General features: G+C 49.1%; 5 protein-coding genes across 5 annotated transcripts; 3 read left to right on the top strand and 2 right to left on the bottom strand.

Annotated features, from left to right (window-relative positions):
• Positions 1-4,659: 4,659 nt before the first annotated feature.
• On the top strand, positions 4,660-5,448 carry LOC135135841 (late histone H1-like). The gene has a single exon (XM_064064960.1). The coding sequence runs from the start codon at positions 4,660-4,662 to the stop codon at positions 5,446-5,448; it is 789 nt and encodes a 262-aa protein (XP_063921030.1).
• A 430-nt stretch (positions 5,449-5,878) lies between these two features.
• LOC135135839 (histone H3) lies at positions 5,879-6,289 on the bottom strand. The gene has a single exon (XM_064064959.1). It carries the CDS (start codon positions 6,287-6,289, stop codon positions 5,879-5,881), a length of 411 nt encoding a protein of 136 aa, XP_063921029.1.
• A 5,096-nt stretch (positions 6,290-11,385) lies between these two features.
• Positions 11,386-11,697, top strand: LOC135135887 (histone H4). Its single transcript, XM_064065007.1, has one exon. It carries the CDS (start codon positions 11,386-11,388, stop codon positions 11,695-11,697), a length of 312 nt encoding a protein of 103 aa, XP_063921077.1.
• Positions 11,698-12,292: 595 nt separating this feature from the next.
• Positions 12,293-12,667, bottom strand: LOC135135838 (histone H2A). The gene has a single exon (XM_064064958.1). The coding sequence runs from the start codon at positions 12,665-12,667 to the stop codon at positions 12,293-12,295; it is 375 nt and encodes a 124-aa protein (XP_063921028.1).
• Positions 12,668-12,983: 316 nt separating this feature from the next.
• Positions 12,984-13,355, top strand: LOC135135837 (histone H2B). Its single transcript, XM_064064957.1, has one exon. The coding sequence runs from the start codon at positions 12,984-12,986 to the stop codon at positions 13,353-13,355; it is 372 nt and encodes a 123-aa protein (XP_063921027.1).
• The last annotated feature ends 171 nt before the right edge of the window (positions 13,356-13,526 follow it).

The following is a 13,526-nucleotide window of genomic DNA, read 5'->3' as shown; positions in this document are numbered from 1 at the left end:
GACACCAACAAAACCAGGTGGGTCAAACCCCAATTATTTGCTTGCCCTCTCAAATGGTAACAAACCAACAAAATCCCCGACCCACTCCGCATCGTCGTCACCAACATCATCCGCAACGTCTACCCCATCTACTTCGGGCCGTTCCTCGGCCGACACATCAGCAACTTTCCGCTCCACGTCATCCAACCCCGAACTCTTCAAGTACACAGTACAAAACATTCCGCAAGCCTTCGCCACACAAAAAAAATTCTTTGACGTCCTAACCACCCACCTACTCCTAAATGACATTGACACCCTCAAAGTTAATTATAACAAATCCTGCCTTCTGATAACCCGAAACGAAATCCCAGCATCTTTCGAAAACCGCCTCCGAGTGGCCACTTCGGACGCTCGCATTTCAATCAAACCCATCAATCGCCCCAAGAAAATCCAAAACCCAGCAAAAAAGTCTCCCCTATTTTCAATCGTCATTAAAGACGTAGACCATGACATTGAAGAGCGCGACATTCTAATAAGCGCCCCCCACCTCAAAGTCCACAAAATGTGGCGAATCATTTCCAGAAAAACCAATAAACCCACCCCCCTCATCAGACTAATCTCCGACGATGTAATAACCATCGACTCACTCCTGACCGACGGCATTGTTCTCTTCGGCCGTCTCCACAGGTGCGAACCTTCCAATGCACCACCACCAACCCCCGTCCAATGCGCCAAATGCTTCACGCTGGGACACCAAGCTTCCGAGTGTTCCCAGAAACCCATTTGCCCCCGCTGCACTGGAACCCATGCGCCCAACAAATGCCCCAAGGAAGACCCAGAATGCCCCTTCTGCAAAGGCCCCCATCCCGCATGGTCAAGAAAATGCCCCGAATTCCACAAATTAACCGTCACAGACGAGACACAAACCCTCCCGACGATCATCATCGATCCACCGACGGAATTCGCCGACCCCGTCGACGTAACCGACGAAGCCCCAGAAGAAATCAACCTGTCCCAAGTTCATGCGAAAGCCCTCATCGCTTTCGTCACCAAAACCCTCTTCGACCTGCTCCCTCTGAACAGACCCAAAACTCAACAAGCCATTCAGGACGCTTCCTTAGCAATTTTCAACTTGAAGACCCGAATAAATCATTCGGGTCGGCTCATCCATTTCACCTTTGATGCGTAATGGGTAGCACAACCAACGTGCATGTTTCCCCCACCCCGCCGCACGCTGGGCCCCCAGCCCAACGTGCGGCACCCACACCCCCAATTCCTCAGCCCCACAACCCCCCCCACGCCGCTGCCAATCTACATTTCATCAATATAGCCACAGCCAACATCGACAACGCAAGACACAAAATGCATGCCCTCAAAAACTTCATCGAAACCGACAATATCCAAGTCCTCGGCCTAACCGAAACCAAAACTAAACGGGAAATAAAAATCCCACGCTTTACCACTTATCACAGACCCTCAATCATGAACAACGCACGAGGCACAGCCCTAATAATCTCAAACAAAATTCCATCCACCCGGCATGATCTACCACCAAATCTTGCAAACCTCGAAGCTATTGCCGTAAATGTCCTAATTGCCAACATTTCTATCACAATAATATGCCATTACAATCCGCCCCAAGAAGCCCTCTCATCCCTCCTCTTCGAATACGCTTCACATCTCCCCAACGCCATACTAATGGGCGACTTCAACTCCAGGCATATTGACTTCGGCGATACCTCCACGAACTCAAACGGCAGAAAGCTAGTCAATTATCTAACAAACTTCCCCATTTATCGCCTTGAAAACAGGCACCCCACCTTCATCAGCCATAAAGGTCAATCGATAATCGACCACATAATCATCTCCGAAACACTGACCCCCAAATTCAACCTACAATGTCAGATTGGAACAACGGTCACCTCCCCACACCTACCACTAACAGCCCAACTTTTACTTCCCGCCCCACAGCCACCAGCAACCTACATAACCATAGACGACATCAAACACGCCGACTGGGCAAAATACAAACAACACATTTCCGAAAACCTGCCACCGATCAACATAACTCGCGACACACACGAAATTGACCGACAGATCACACTACTCACAGACACCATCACAGCCGCCAAAGAACTCGCTATCCCGCGTAAACACATCCCGAAAAACAAACGGCCACTGCCTACGCGAATCCTAAATCTAATAAAACAAAAACGCCAGATCTACCGAGAAATCACGCGCACACGTAACCCACAACTCAAAACACACTTTAACCGCTTAAATGCCCAAATAAGACGCGATATAAATCAATTCCGGGAAGAACAGTGGTCGAACACCTGCGCAAAACTAGACTACCGAAACGGAAAACAATATTGGGACAAATTTAAACTACTCACCGGACAAAAAACACAAACCACCACACACCTAATACAAAATAACACTTTCCTATCCACCCCCGAAGACAAGAGCAACGCCTTCGCTCAAACTCTCCAACAAATACACGAAATCTCATTAGACCCCAACTTCAACCACGATTTTTTCAACCTTGTGTCCGAAGAAGTGCAAGACTTCCGCGACCAGCCCTTCCATCCCTTAGCCCTCCTCAACATGCACGTTCCCGACAATAACGAAGACTTAACCGACGACATCTCCCTCCAAGAAGTCGAATCCCGCATCAAATGCCTCAAAAATTCCAAAGCCCCAGGACCAGATCAAATCAAGGCGATATTTCTAAAAAACCTTCCGCCAACAGCCCTTCAAGCTCTGGCCAACATCTACAATTCCTGTCTCAACGCCTCATACTTCCCGACTTCATGGAAACAAGCCTCCACAATCATGATCCCCAAACCCGGAAAAGACCCCCGCAGCCCACTCTCCTATCGCCCAATTTCACTATTAAATATCTCGGGCAAAATATTCGAAAAAATCCTCACCAACCGTCTAACTTACTTCCTAGAAACAAACAACATAATCCCTCAGCAACAATTCGGATTTCGCTCGCAACGCTCCACATTGAACCCTATTCTAGAGCTCCATACCGATTCTACCCGATTCGCCAACCTCAAAGAATGCACAATCGCCGTCTTTCTGGACATAGAACGTGCATTCGACAAGGTCTGGCATGATGGTTTAATCTATAAACTCATCAAACTCCAAATAAACCCAAAATTCATCATTCTTCTAGACTCGTTCCTACACAACCGCTCCTGCAGAGTCAAAGTACAAAACTTCCATTCACAACCTGTAAACATTCGAGCCGGGGTCCCCCAAGGCTCCGCGCTCTCACCTATACTGTACTCCATTTACTGCAGTGACTTTCCAATTACAGATACGCCCAGAACGAAGACGAGGATGTTCGCCGACGACACCGCGTTCTGGACGTCCCACCGAGACCCCGAACGAGCCACCTCCACCATACAGGAAGCACTCCGGCGATATGAAACGTGGGCCAACAACTGGCGAGTCAAACCCAACGCCCTGAAATCCCAATCCATATGCATGACCTACCCTGGTGCAACCTCGAAACGCTACAAATTCCAACACTCGCGACTAACATTGCATGACGAACAAATACCACAACACAAAACAGTCCGATATTTGGGCATCACTTTCTCCGAAAACTGTTCCCTGATTCCAGACCTCGAAAACTCCCTCAAAAAAATCCGAAACCGTTCCAACCTCCTTTACCTAATCCGAGGCCGCATCCGCGGCTGTAACCCCGAAACCATCAAATACACCTACAACTCCTTCATACGCCCAATTATCGACTACCGGGCAACACTCTACGCGACACTCCCAAACAGAGCCATACACAGACTAACCACATGCGAACGCAAAATCCTACGTCGGGCATACAGACTCCACCCCAGATATCCATCCGAACACGTCTACCAACGCACAAAAGCAACCCCCATCCGAGACCGACTAAAAACACTTCAACAAAAATACGTCAAAAGAACACTCACCAGTAACAACACCATAGCCATAGAAAACCTACACACATCATACAAATACCCAGCCGCGAATAACAGACTCCTACACCGCCTGCCGCGCGTCCCCAAAAACAAATTTAAACACGCACCCACCGCCCTCCTGGAAACCCTTTACCCCGACCTCCCGCAGGCTCTCCAGGAGCTTGTAGACCACACACCCATATCGCTGCGAGGACGCTGACGCTGCCGTCCCCGCCCCGCCATCGACACCACCCCTCCACCTACAGCCCCACGACCCACTTGAACCCTGACCTGGACAAGGACAACCGACGACGACGACGACAACGAAAACCCCCTTTTCTCTTTCAGCCACCACCAACACCCCAGGACCAGGACCAAGTTCAAGAAAAGAAGACGACAACACGAAGACAACAATTAGCCATAAGAATTAGAATGAAATGTATATTTATTTAAGCACAAAACTGTAAACAAACCTACCATTGTTAGTATTAAGATAATTAATAACCCCTTTATATTGTAACTAAGCCCAGCGCTGAAAAGGCCCTAAGCCTCAGCAGCGCCCCCAAGTATTGTAAATATCTTAAGGTTCAAATTGTAACATATAATTGCTTGAATAAATGTATTTTGATTGATTGATTGATTCGTTTTCGCCACTATTCAAATTCGATCGTGCGACCGATAACCATCGACTTTTTTTAATAACAAAAACAATCAGTTGTTCGGTAAAATGGCAGACGTAGAAAATCAAACAGCTTCCGCCGCGGTGACAGCTTCGGCCGCCGCCTCCTCCGCCGGAACGCCTCACGCCAAGAAGGAAAAGAAAGCGAAGAATCCCAGGAGCAAACCTTCCCATCCGCCGACTTCGGAGATGGTGACCAACGCCATCAAAGGTTTGAAAGAACGCGGCGGATCGTCCCTCCAGGCCATCAAAAAATTCGTCGCCGCCAACTACAAGGTCGACGCCGAAAAAGTTGCTCCGTTCATCAAGAAATACCTGAAAGGCGCCGTCGCTTCCGGTTCCCTCGTCCAGACGAAAGGCAAAGGTGCTTCCGGTTCTTTCAAGTTGGCCTCCACGACCGCCGGCGGTGCCAAAGCCGCCGCCTCCGCCGCCGAAAGGAAGAGGAAATCCGGCGCCGGCAGGACGAAGAAAGCCGCGATAGGCGCGGGAAAACGCGCTTCCGCCGGAGCCGCCGCCGCCGCCGCCGGCGAGAAGGCGGCTTCTAAGGTTTCGAAGAAGACCGCGCCGAAAGCGAAAAAGGCCGCCGCCGAAAAGAAGACCGCTTCCGTGGCCAAAGCGAAGAAGGCCGCCGCCGCCGCTGCCAGCGCCTCCGCCGCAGAGAAGAAGGCCGCCGCCGCCGCTGCCGCCAGAGCGGCGTCGAAGGCGAAATCTCCTTCGAAAGCGAAAAGATCTAACAAGGCCGGACCCACGAAGAAACCGAAAGCTCCGAAACCCAAGTCCACCAAGGCCGTCTCCGCCAAAGCGAAGAAAGCCGCTTCTCCGAAAAGAAAAAAGTGAGCGTTCGAAGAAGATGATGACGACGACGTCGTTGTTGTTGTTTCCCGGCGGTGCTCCGATCGTACATATCGACGAAGGGGCACGCATAAATGGCCCTTTTCAGGGCCACAAATTTTTTTCAAACGAATTAAAATTTTCGCTCGACCATATAAATCGAATAATGAATGAAAGAAAGAAAGAAAGAAAGAAATAAATAAATGATTGATAAGATTGATTTGAATGAATGAATGAATTTGCATGCCTTAATTTAAATTTTTTATCTTTTATTTAAGTTTTCGAACGATTCGATTCTCGAAAAAGTTGCTTAATTTTTTATTCGTTAGGAAAAATATTGAGGTTCTGAAAAGAACCGATTTTTTTGTCTCTTTCGAAAAGAGAACTGACAGTTGAGAGATGACGGTGTGATTGATGGTCGGTCGATTTTTTTTTTTTAAGCTCTTTCTCCGCGAATGCGTCTCGCCAGCTGGATGTCTTTGGGCATGATGGTGACGCGTTTGGCGTGGATGGCGCACAAGTTGGTATCTTCGAAGAGACCGACGAGGTAAGCTTCGCTAGCTTCCTGGAGAGCCATCACGGCGGAACTCTGGAAACGCAAGTCGGTCTTGAAGTCCTGGGCGATCTCCCTGACGAGACGTTGGAAGGGCAGTTTGCGGATCAAAAGTTCGGTGCTCTTCTGATAACGACGGATCTCTCGGAGAGCGACGGTTCCGGGCCTGTAACGATGGGGTTTCTTGACGCCGCCGGTCGCCGGTGCGCTTTTTCTCGCGGCCTTAGTGGCGAGCTGTTTTCTGGGGGCTTTTCCTCCCGTAGATTTACGAGCGGTCTGTTTTGTTCTTGCCATTTCGAAAAAATAAGCGAAAGATTAAAATCGATCGACGAACGAACACGCAGCAGACGGACGTTACGAACACGTTGACTGGAAATAACGGCCGACGGGCTCGCGGCGAACCTTATATAACGTTCACCGCTACAAAGTCGCTCGGTTAAATCATTTATTCAAGCATTTACGGTTACATTGTTTCCTTAAGATATTTACATGTCAGTGGGGCGCTGCTGAGGCTTAGGGCCTTTTCAGCGCTGGGCTAATTTAACATTATTGGGTTGGAATTTAACTTACTAGTACTTAAGATATTTCATTTACAGTGTGGTGGGCTTAAATAAATATTTACATGTCAAGGGTTATCTAACTATTTCCTATTGATCTAATTAATCTAAGCGTATGATGGGTCCTTGGTCCTTGGGGGTGGGTGTTCATCCTGCATCCTGGTCCTGGAGGGCTGGAAGCTGAAAGAGAACGGTGGTGTGTTGTCGTCGTTGTCGTCGTCGGGTGGTCGTCGGTGTCTAAGTCCAGGTGTCGGTGGTGGGTCTGGGGGAGAGGGGCGGCGAAGTGGCTGTGTCGGGGGCGGGGACGTCAGCGTCCTCGCAGCGATATCGGCGTTTGCTCAACTAGTTCCTGGAGAGCCTGAGGGAGATCAGGGTACAGGGTTTCTAGGAGAGCGGTGGGTGCGTGTTTAAATTTGTTTTTGGGGACTCGCGGCAGGCGGTGTAATAAGCGGTTGTTAGCGGCTGGGTATTTGTAGGAGGTGTGTAAGTTACCGATGGCTATGGTGTTGTTGCTGTTAAGTGTGCGTTTGACGTAGTTTTGCTGGAGGGTTTTTAAGCGATCGGGGATGGGAGTAGCGTTTGTACGCTGGTATACGTGCATTGACGGGAATCTTGGGTGGAGTCTAAAAGCTCGTCGGAGGATTTTTCTTTCGCATGCTGTTATTTTGTGTAGGGATTTTTTGGAGAGGGTCGCGTAGATTGGGGCCCGGTAGTCGATAATTGGGCGGATAAAGGTGTTGTAGGTGTGTTTTAGGGTTTGGGGATTGCAACCGTGGATACGGCCGCGTATTAGGGATAGGAGGTTAGAGCGGTTTCGGATTTTTTTGAGGGTAGTTTCTAGGTCGGGGGTTAGGGAGCAGTTGTCGGAAAAGGTTATGCCCAAATATCTGACTGTTTTGTGTTGTGGAATTTGTTCGGCATGCAGTGTTAATCGCGATTGTGTAAATTTGTGTCTTTTCGAGGTTGCACCAGGATATGTCATGCAGATGGATTGGGATTTTATGGGGTTGGGTTTGACTCGCCAGTTGTTGGCCCACGCCTCGTATCGCCGGAGTGCTTCCTGGATGGTGGAGGTGGCTCGTTCGGGGTCTCGGTGGGATGTCCAGAACGCGGTGTCGTCGGCGAACATCCTCGTCTTGGTCCTGGGGGTATCTGTAATGGGAAAGTCACTGCAGTATATGGAGTATAGAATGGGTGAGAGCACGGAGCCCTGAGGAACTCCGGCACGGATGTTGACAGGTTGGGAGAGTGAGTTTTGGATTTTGATTCTGCAGGTTCGGTTATGTAGGAATGAGTCTAGTAGAGTTATGAACTGGGGATTTACTCGGAGTTTGATGAGTTTGTGGATAAGTCCGTCGTGCCAAACCCGGTCGAATGCACGTTCTATGTCCAGGAAGACGGCGACCGTGCACTCTTTGAGATTGGCGAATCGAGTGGAATCGGTGTGAAGCTCTAGAATGGGGTTCATTGTGGATCGTTGCGAGCGGAATCCGAATTGTTGTTGAGGGATGATATTATTTGTTTCCAGGAAGTCTTTTAGTCGGTTAGTGAGAATCTTTTCGAAGATTTTTCCTGTGATATTTAGTAGAGATATGGGGCGATAAGAGAGTGGGTTATGGGGGTTTTTGCCTGGTTTGGGGATCATGATTGTGGAGGCTTGCTTCCATGAAGTTGGAAAATATGAGGCGTTCAGACAGTTGTTGTATATGGTGGTCAGGGCTTGGGTTGCTGGTGGCGGAAGATTTTTTAGAAGTGTCGCCTTGATTTGGTCTGGCCCTGGGGCTTTGGAGTTTTTTAGGTATTTGATGTGGGATTCAACTTCATGGAGGGAGATTTCGTTCGTCAGGTCGTTGTCGTTGTCGGGGACATGCATGTTGAGAAGGGCTAGGGGGTGGAAGGGTTGTTCCCGGAACTCTTGCACTTCTTCGGAGACTGAGTTGAAGAACTCGTGATTGAAGTTTGGGTCGAGGGGAATTTCGTGGATTTCTTGGAGTGTTTGAGCGAAGGCATTGCTCTTTTCTTCGGGGGTGGAGAGGAAAGTGCCGTTTTGGATTAAGTGTGTTGTGTTTTGTGTTTTTTGTCCGGTGAGTATTTTAAATTTATCCCAGAATTTTTTTCCGTCGCGGTAGTCTAATTTTGCGCAGGTGTTCGACCACTGTTCTTCCCGATATTGATTGATGTCGCGTCTTATTTGGGCGTTTAGTCTGTTGAATATGGGTTTTAACTGGGGGTTACGTGTTCGCGTGATTTCTCTGTATACTTGTCGTTTTTGTTTTATTAGGTTTAGGATGCGCGGAGGCAGTGGTCTTTTGTTTATCGGAACGCGTTTGAGTGGTATGGCAATTTCTTTCGCGGCTAAAATGGTGTTTGTGATTAGTGTTATTTGGTTATCAATTTCGTTTGAGTCGCGGGTTATGTTGATTTCTGGCAAATTTTCGGTGATGTGTCGTTGGTATTTTGCCCAGTCGGCGTGTTTATTGTCGTGTATTGTTATATAGGATGGGGGTGGTGGTGGGGCCGGTATTAAGAGTTGGGCTGTTAGGGGTAAGTGGTCTGAAGTGACCGTTGTTCCGATGTGACATTTCGGGTTGAATTTGGGTGTTAGGCTTTCTGAAATAATGATGTGGTCCGGAATTGATTCGCCGTGGTGGTTGATTAGGGTGGGTAGCCTGTTTTCGAGGCGGCAGATCGGGTAGTTGAGAAGGTGGTTGGCCAATTTTCTACCGTTGGGGTTCGTGGCGGTGTCGCCAAAGTCCATGTGTCTACAGTTGAGATCGCCGATTAAAATGGCATTGGGGATCTGCGAGGCGTATTGCACAAGAAGAGTGGAGATAGTGTGCTTGGGCGGATTGTAGTGGCAGATTATGGTGAACGAAATATCGGCAATTAAAACGTTTGCGGCAATGGCTTCGAGATTGGCGAGGTTTGGTGGTAGGTCATGCTCGGTGGATGGGAATTTGTTTGAGATGATCAAGGCTGTACCGCGGGCATTGTCCATGACTGAGGGTTTGTGGTAGGTGACAAAATGTGGAATTTTTAATTGACGTTTGGTTTTGGTTTCGGTGACAGCGAGAATGTGGATGTTATCTGTCTCGATGAGGTTTTTCAGAGCATGGATTTTGTGGGTTGCACTATTGATGTTAATAGTGCATATATTAATATGGGGCGGGTTTTGGGTCAGTGGGGGAGGAGGAGTGGATGCCACACGCTGGGAGGGGGCCCCAGCGTGCGGCGGGATAGGAGTTACATGCATGTCTGGTGTGTTTATCATTAGCCGTCAAATGTGAAGTGGAGGAGACGACCCGAGTGGTTAATTCGGGTCGTAAGGTTGAAGATCATGCGGGACGCGTCCTGGATGGCTTGCTGGGTTTTGGGGCGGATAAGGGGGAATAAGTCGAAAAGGGTTTTGGTTGTGAAGGCGATGAGGGCCTTCGCGTGGATTTGGGATAGGTTGATTTCCTCGGGGGTTTCGTCGGTGATGTCGACAGGATCGGCGAATTCTGATGGTGGGTCAATGATTACCGTGGGGAGTGTCTGTGTTTCATCTGTCACTGTCAGTTTCAGAAATTCTGGGCATTTTCGGGACCACGCAGGGTGGGGGCCTTTACAGAAGGGGCATTCGGGTTCTTGTTTGGGGCATTTGTTGGGGGCATGTGTGTCGGAGCATCGGGGGCAGATGGGCTTTTGGGCGCACTCGGAGGCTTGGTGCCCTAAAGTGAAGCATTTTGTGCATTGGACGGGGGTTGGTGGTGGTGGGTTGGAGGGCTCGCACCTATGGAGGCGGCCAAAGAGGGCGATGCCGTCGGTTAAGAGACCGTCGATGGTGGCAACATCGTCGGAGATGAGTCGGATGAGTGGGGTGGGCTTGTTTGTTTTCCTTGAGACGATGCGCCACATTTTGTGGATTTTGAGGTGTGGGGCACTGAGGAGAATGTCGCGCTCTTCGATGTCGAGGTCGACGTCTTTGATGACAATGGAGAAAAGGGGAGCTTTTTTAGCAGGGGATAGAATTTTTTGGGGCCGATTAATTGGTTTGAGTGTGATCCTGGCGTCGACACAGGCTACACGGAGGCGGGCTTCGAAATTTGCTGCTAGCTCGGAGTGGGTGATTAGGAGACAAGAGCGGTTGTGGTTGACCTTCAGAGTTTCGATGTCTCTGAGGAGGAGGTGGCTGGTTAAAATAGCATAGAACTGCTTTTGGGTTGCGACGGGTTGGGGGATGTTCTGAATTGTGTATTTGAAGAGGTCTGGGTTGGGTGTGGTGGAGCGGAGGGTTGTTACAGATTCGGCCGGGGATGATCGACCTGAACCCGTTGAGACCGAGGTCATCGACTGTGTCGGAGAGGTGGTCTGGGCGGTGGGTTTGGGTTGGTTGTGGAGGAGGGCATGAATATAATTTGGATTTGACCCACCTGGTGTTGTCGTTATCGGCATCGTGGTTTGAGTTGATGACGTGGGGGCTGCTGCTGATGTTGGGGCTGCCGGGGGGGCGGCTGGTGGAGCTACGGCTGCGGTGATGGCTGCTGTGGCTGCTGCTGCTGGGGAGCGGGCTGCGGCGCGGCCTGACGTGGCGGGTGGCTTCGTCGGCGGGGCCTTGACGGTGGTGGAGTTGCTGCGGAGACTGCGGCTACTAGAAGGCATCCTTCTTCTTCGATGCGGAGATCGAAACTGCAAAGTCGCTCTCTGCGCGTGTCTATTGGTCGAGCGGGACCAGAAATGGGCGTAGCTCGGAAACGTTATAAAACGACGCCGAATTTCGTAATTTTCGCAGTTCCCTTACGAACACCGTTCTGAATCCACGTCGCTCGCAAGCTTCTTCGAAGATATTCCAAGATGACCGGTAGAGGAAAAGGAGGCAAAGGCTTGGGAAAAGGTGGCGCGAAACGTCATCGCAAAGTCCTGCGCGACAACATCCAGGGCATAACGAAACCGGCCATCAGAAGATTGGCCCGTCGCGGCGGTGTGAAACGTATCTCCGGGTTGATCTACGAAGAAACCAGAGGCGTCCTCAAGGTGTTCCTCGAGAACGTGATCCGTGACGCCGTCACCTACACCGAACACGCCAAACGTAAGACCGTCACCGCCATGGACGTCGTCTACGCTTTGAAACGTCAAGGACGCACCCTCTACGGTTTCGGCGGTTAATTTTTTGCAATAGCAAGAAATTTAATCGTCGCTGATTTTGATTCTTTGACTTTTCCGTATATACGCCACGACAACAAACGAGATCGGAGAAAAAAAAAAAAACGGTTCTTTTCAGAACCACAAAATTTTTCTAACGAATAAAAAATTTCGCTTACTATATGTCGAGAATAAATAATGAATGAATGAATGAATGAATGAATGAATGGTTGGTTGTGTTGGTTTTTTTTAAAGAAATAATAATGACGATATAAAATGGAAAAAGGAAAAAAATTAAATTAAAATCACGTATTTTTAAACGTTTGCAGTAAAATTCACGAGAAGTGACAGAGAGAAAGCTTAAAAATGAACGAACAATAAGAAAAAAATTAACGTTTTCGAATCGAAAAACGATATCGTGTCATATAAAGTACTTTTCTTTCTTTCTATTATTTTTTTTTGTTTGTTTTCCATTAAGATAAGTTTGCGAGCATTTAATCGTTTGAAAAAAATTAGTGGCCCTGAGAAGGGCCGATGATGTGGGTTGTTGTTTTTCTTTTTTTTTCTCGGTAAAGCGGTCGTCCGTCCGGTCCGTTTCTTTAAAAAAAATGAAAAGAGTTTAAGGCTTCTTTTCGGTCTTCTTGGGCAAGAGGACCGCCTGGATGTTGGGCAGAACGCCGCCTTGGGCGATCGTCACTCCGGAAAGGAGCTTGTTCAACTCTTCGTCGTTCCTGATCGCCAACTGCAAATGTCTGGGAATGATCCTGGTCTTCTTGTTGTCTCTGGCGGCGTTTCCTGCCAACTCGAGAACTTCGGCGGCCAGATATTCCATGACGGCGGCGAGGTAGACGGGAGCTCCGGCACCGACGCGTTCGGCGTAGTTTCCTTTACGGAGGAGACGATGGATCCTGCCGACGGGGAACTGAAGACCGGCACGGCTCGAACGGGACTTCGCCTTTCCCTTGACTTTTCCTCCCTTTCCACGTCCTGACATTTTCTTTAATTTTCTTGCGAAAAACGAAATATAAACAAGAAGAGCGAGCGACGAGCGGCGACGACACACGTAATCGACTGCTGCGTTATTCGGTTATGTATCGGACCGGCGGTCGCGGCTTAGGCTTTATACCCTCCGTGCGGTCGGTTCAGTTCGGCGCATAGGAAGGCTAGGACGAATGGGCGTGGCCTGAGTCGGTAGACGGTCCGTTATAAAAGTAGTCGCACGCGGGGTGATATTTTTATTCGTTCGTCGAGAACCGAGCGTAGCGTTGCGTTCTGTTCTGTTCTGTTAAACTCTTATCGAATATTCGAAGATGCCACCCAAGACTAGCGGTAAAGCCGCCAAGAAGGCCGGAAAGGCCCAAAAGAACATTTCGAAGAGCGACAAGAAGAAGAAGCGCAGGAGGAAGGAGAGCTACGCTATCTACATCTACAAGGTGTTGAAACAAGTACATCCCGACACCGGTATCTCGAGCAAGGCGATGTCCATCATGAACAGTTTCGTGAACGACATCTTCGAACGTATCGCCGCCGAAGCTTCCCGCCTCGCCCACTACAACAAACGTTCGACCATCACCAGCAGGGAGATTCAGACCGCCGTACGTCTCCTCTTGCCCGGTGAATTGGCCAAGCACGCCGTCTCCGAAGGTACCAAAGCCGTCACCAAGTACACCAGCTCCAAGTAGAATGATTTTGTTATCATTTCTGTCGTCGTCCGTCGTCCATCTTTCCGGAAAAAAAAAAAAAACAACAACAACAACAAACAAATCGGTTCTTTTCAGAACCACAAATCGCATTCCTTACAAATAAGAGATTAACGAACCTCGAGAATGTTTCTTTCCCCTTTATTATTATTC

The sequence above is a fragment of the Zophobas morio genome, unplaced genomic scaffold (assembly GCF_036711695.1).
Source record: "Zophobas morio isolate AGI-343-1 ecotype UQ-CSIRO unplaced genomic scaffold, CSIRO_AGI_Zmor_V1 ptg000025l, whole genome shotgun sequence".
Lineage (NCBI taxonomy): Eukaryota > Metazoa > Arthropoda > Insecta > Coleoptera > Tenebrionidae > Zophobas > Zophobas morio.
Note: the sequence above shows the minus strand (reverse complement) of the source record. Positions and strands in the feature narration are given on the sequence as shown.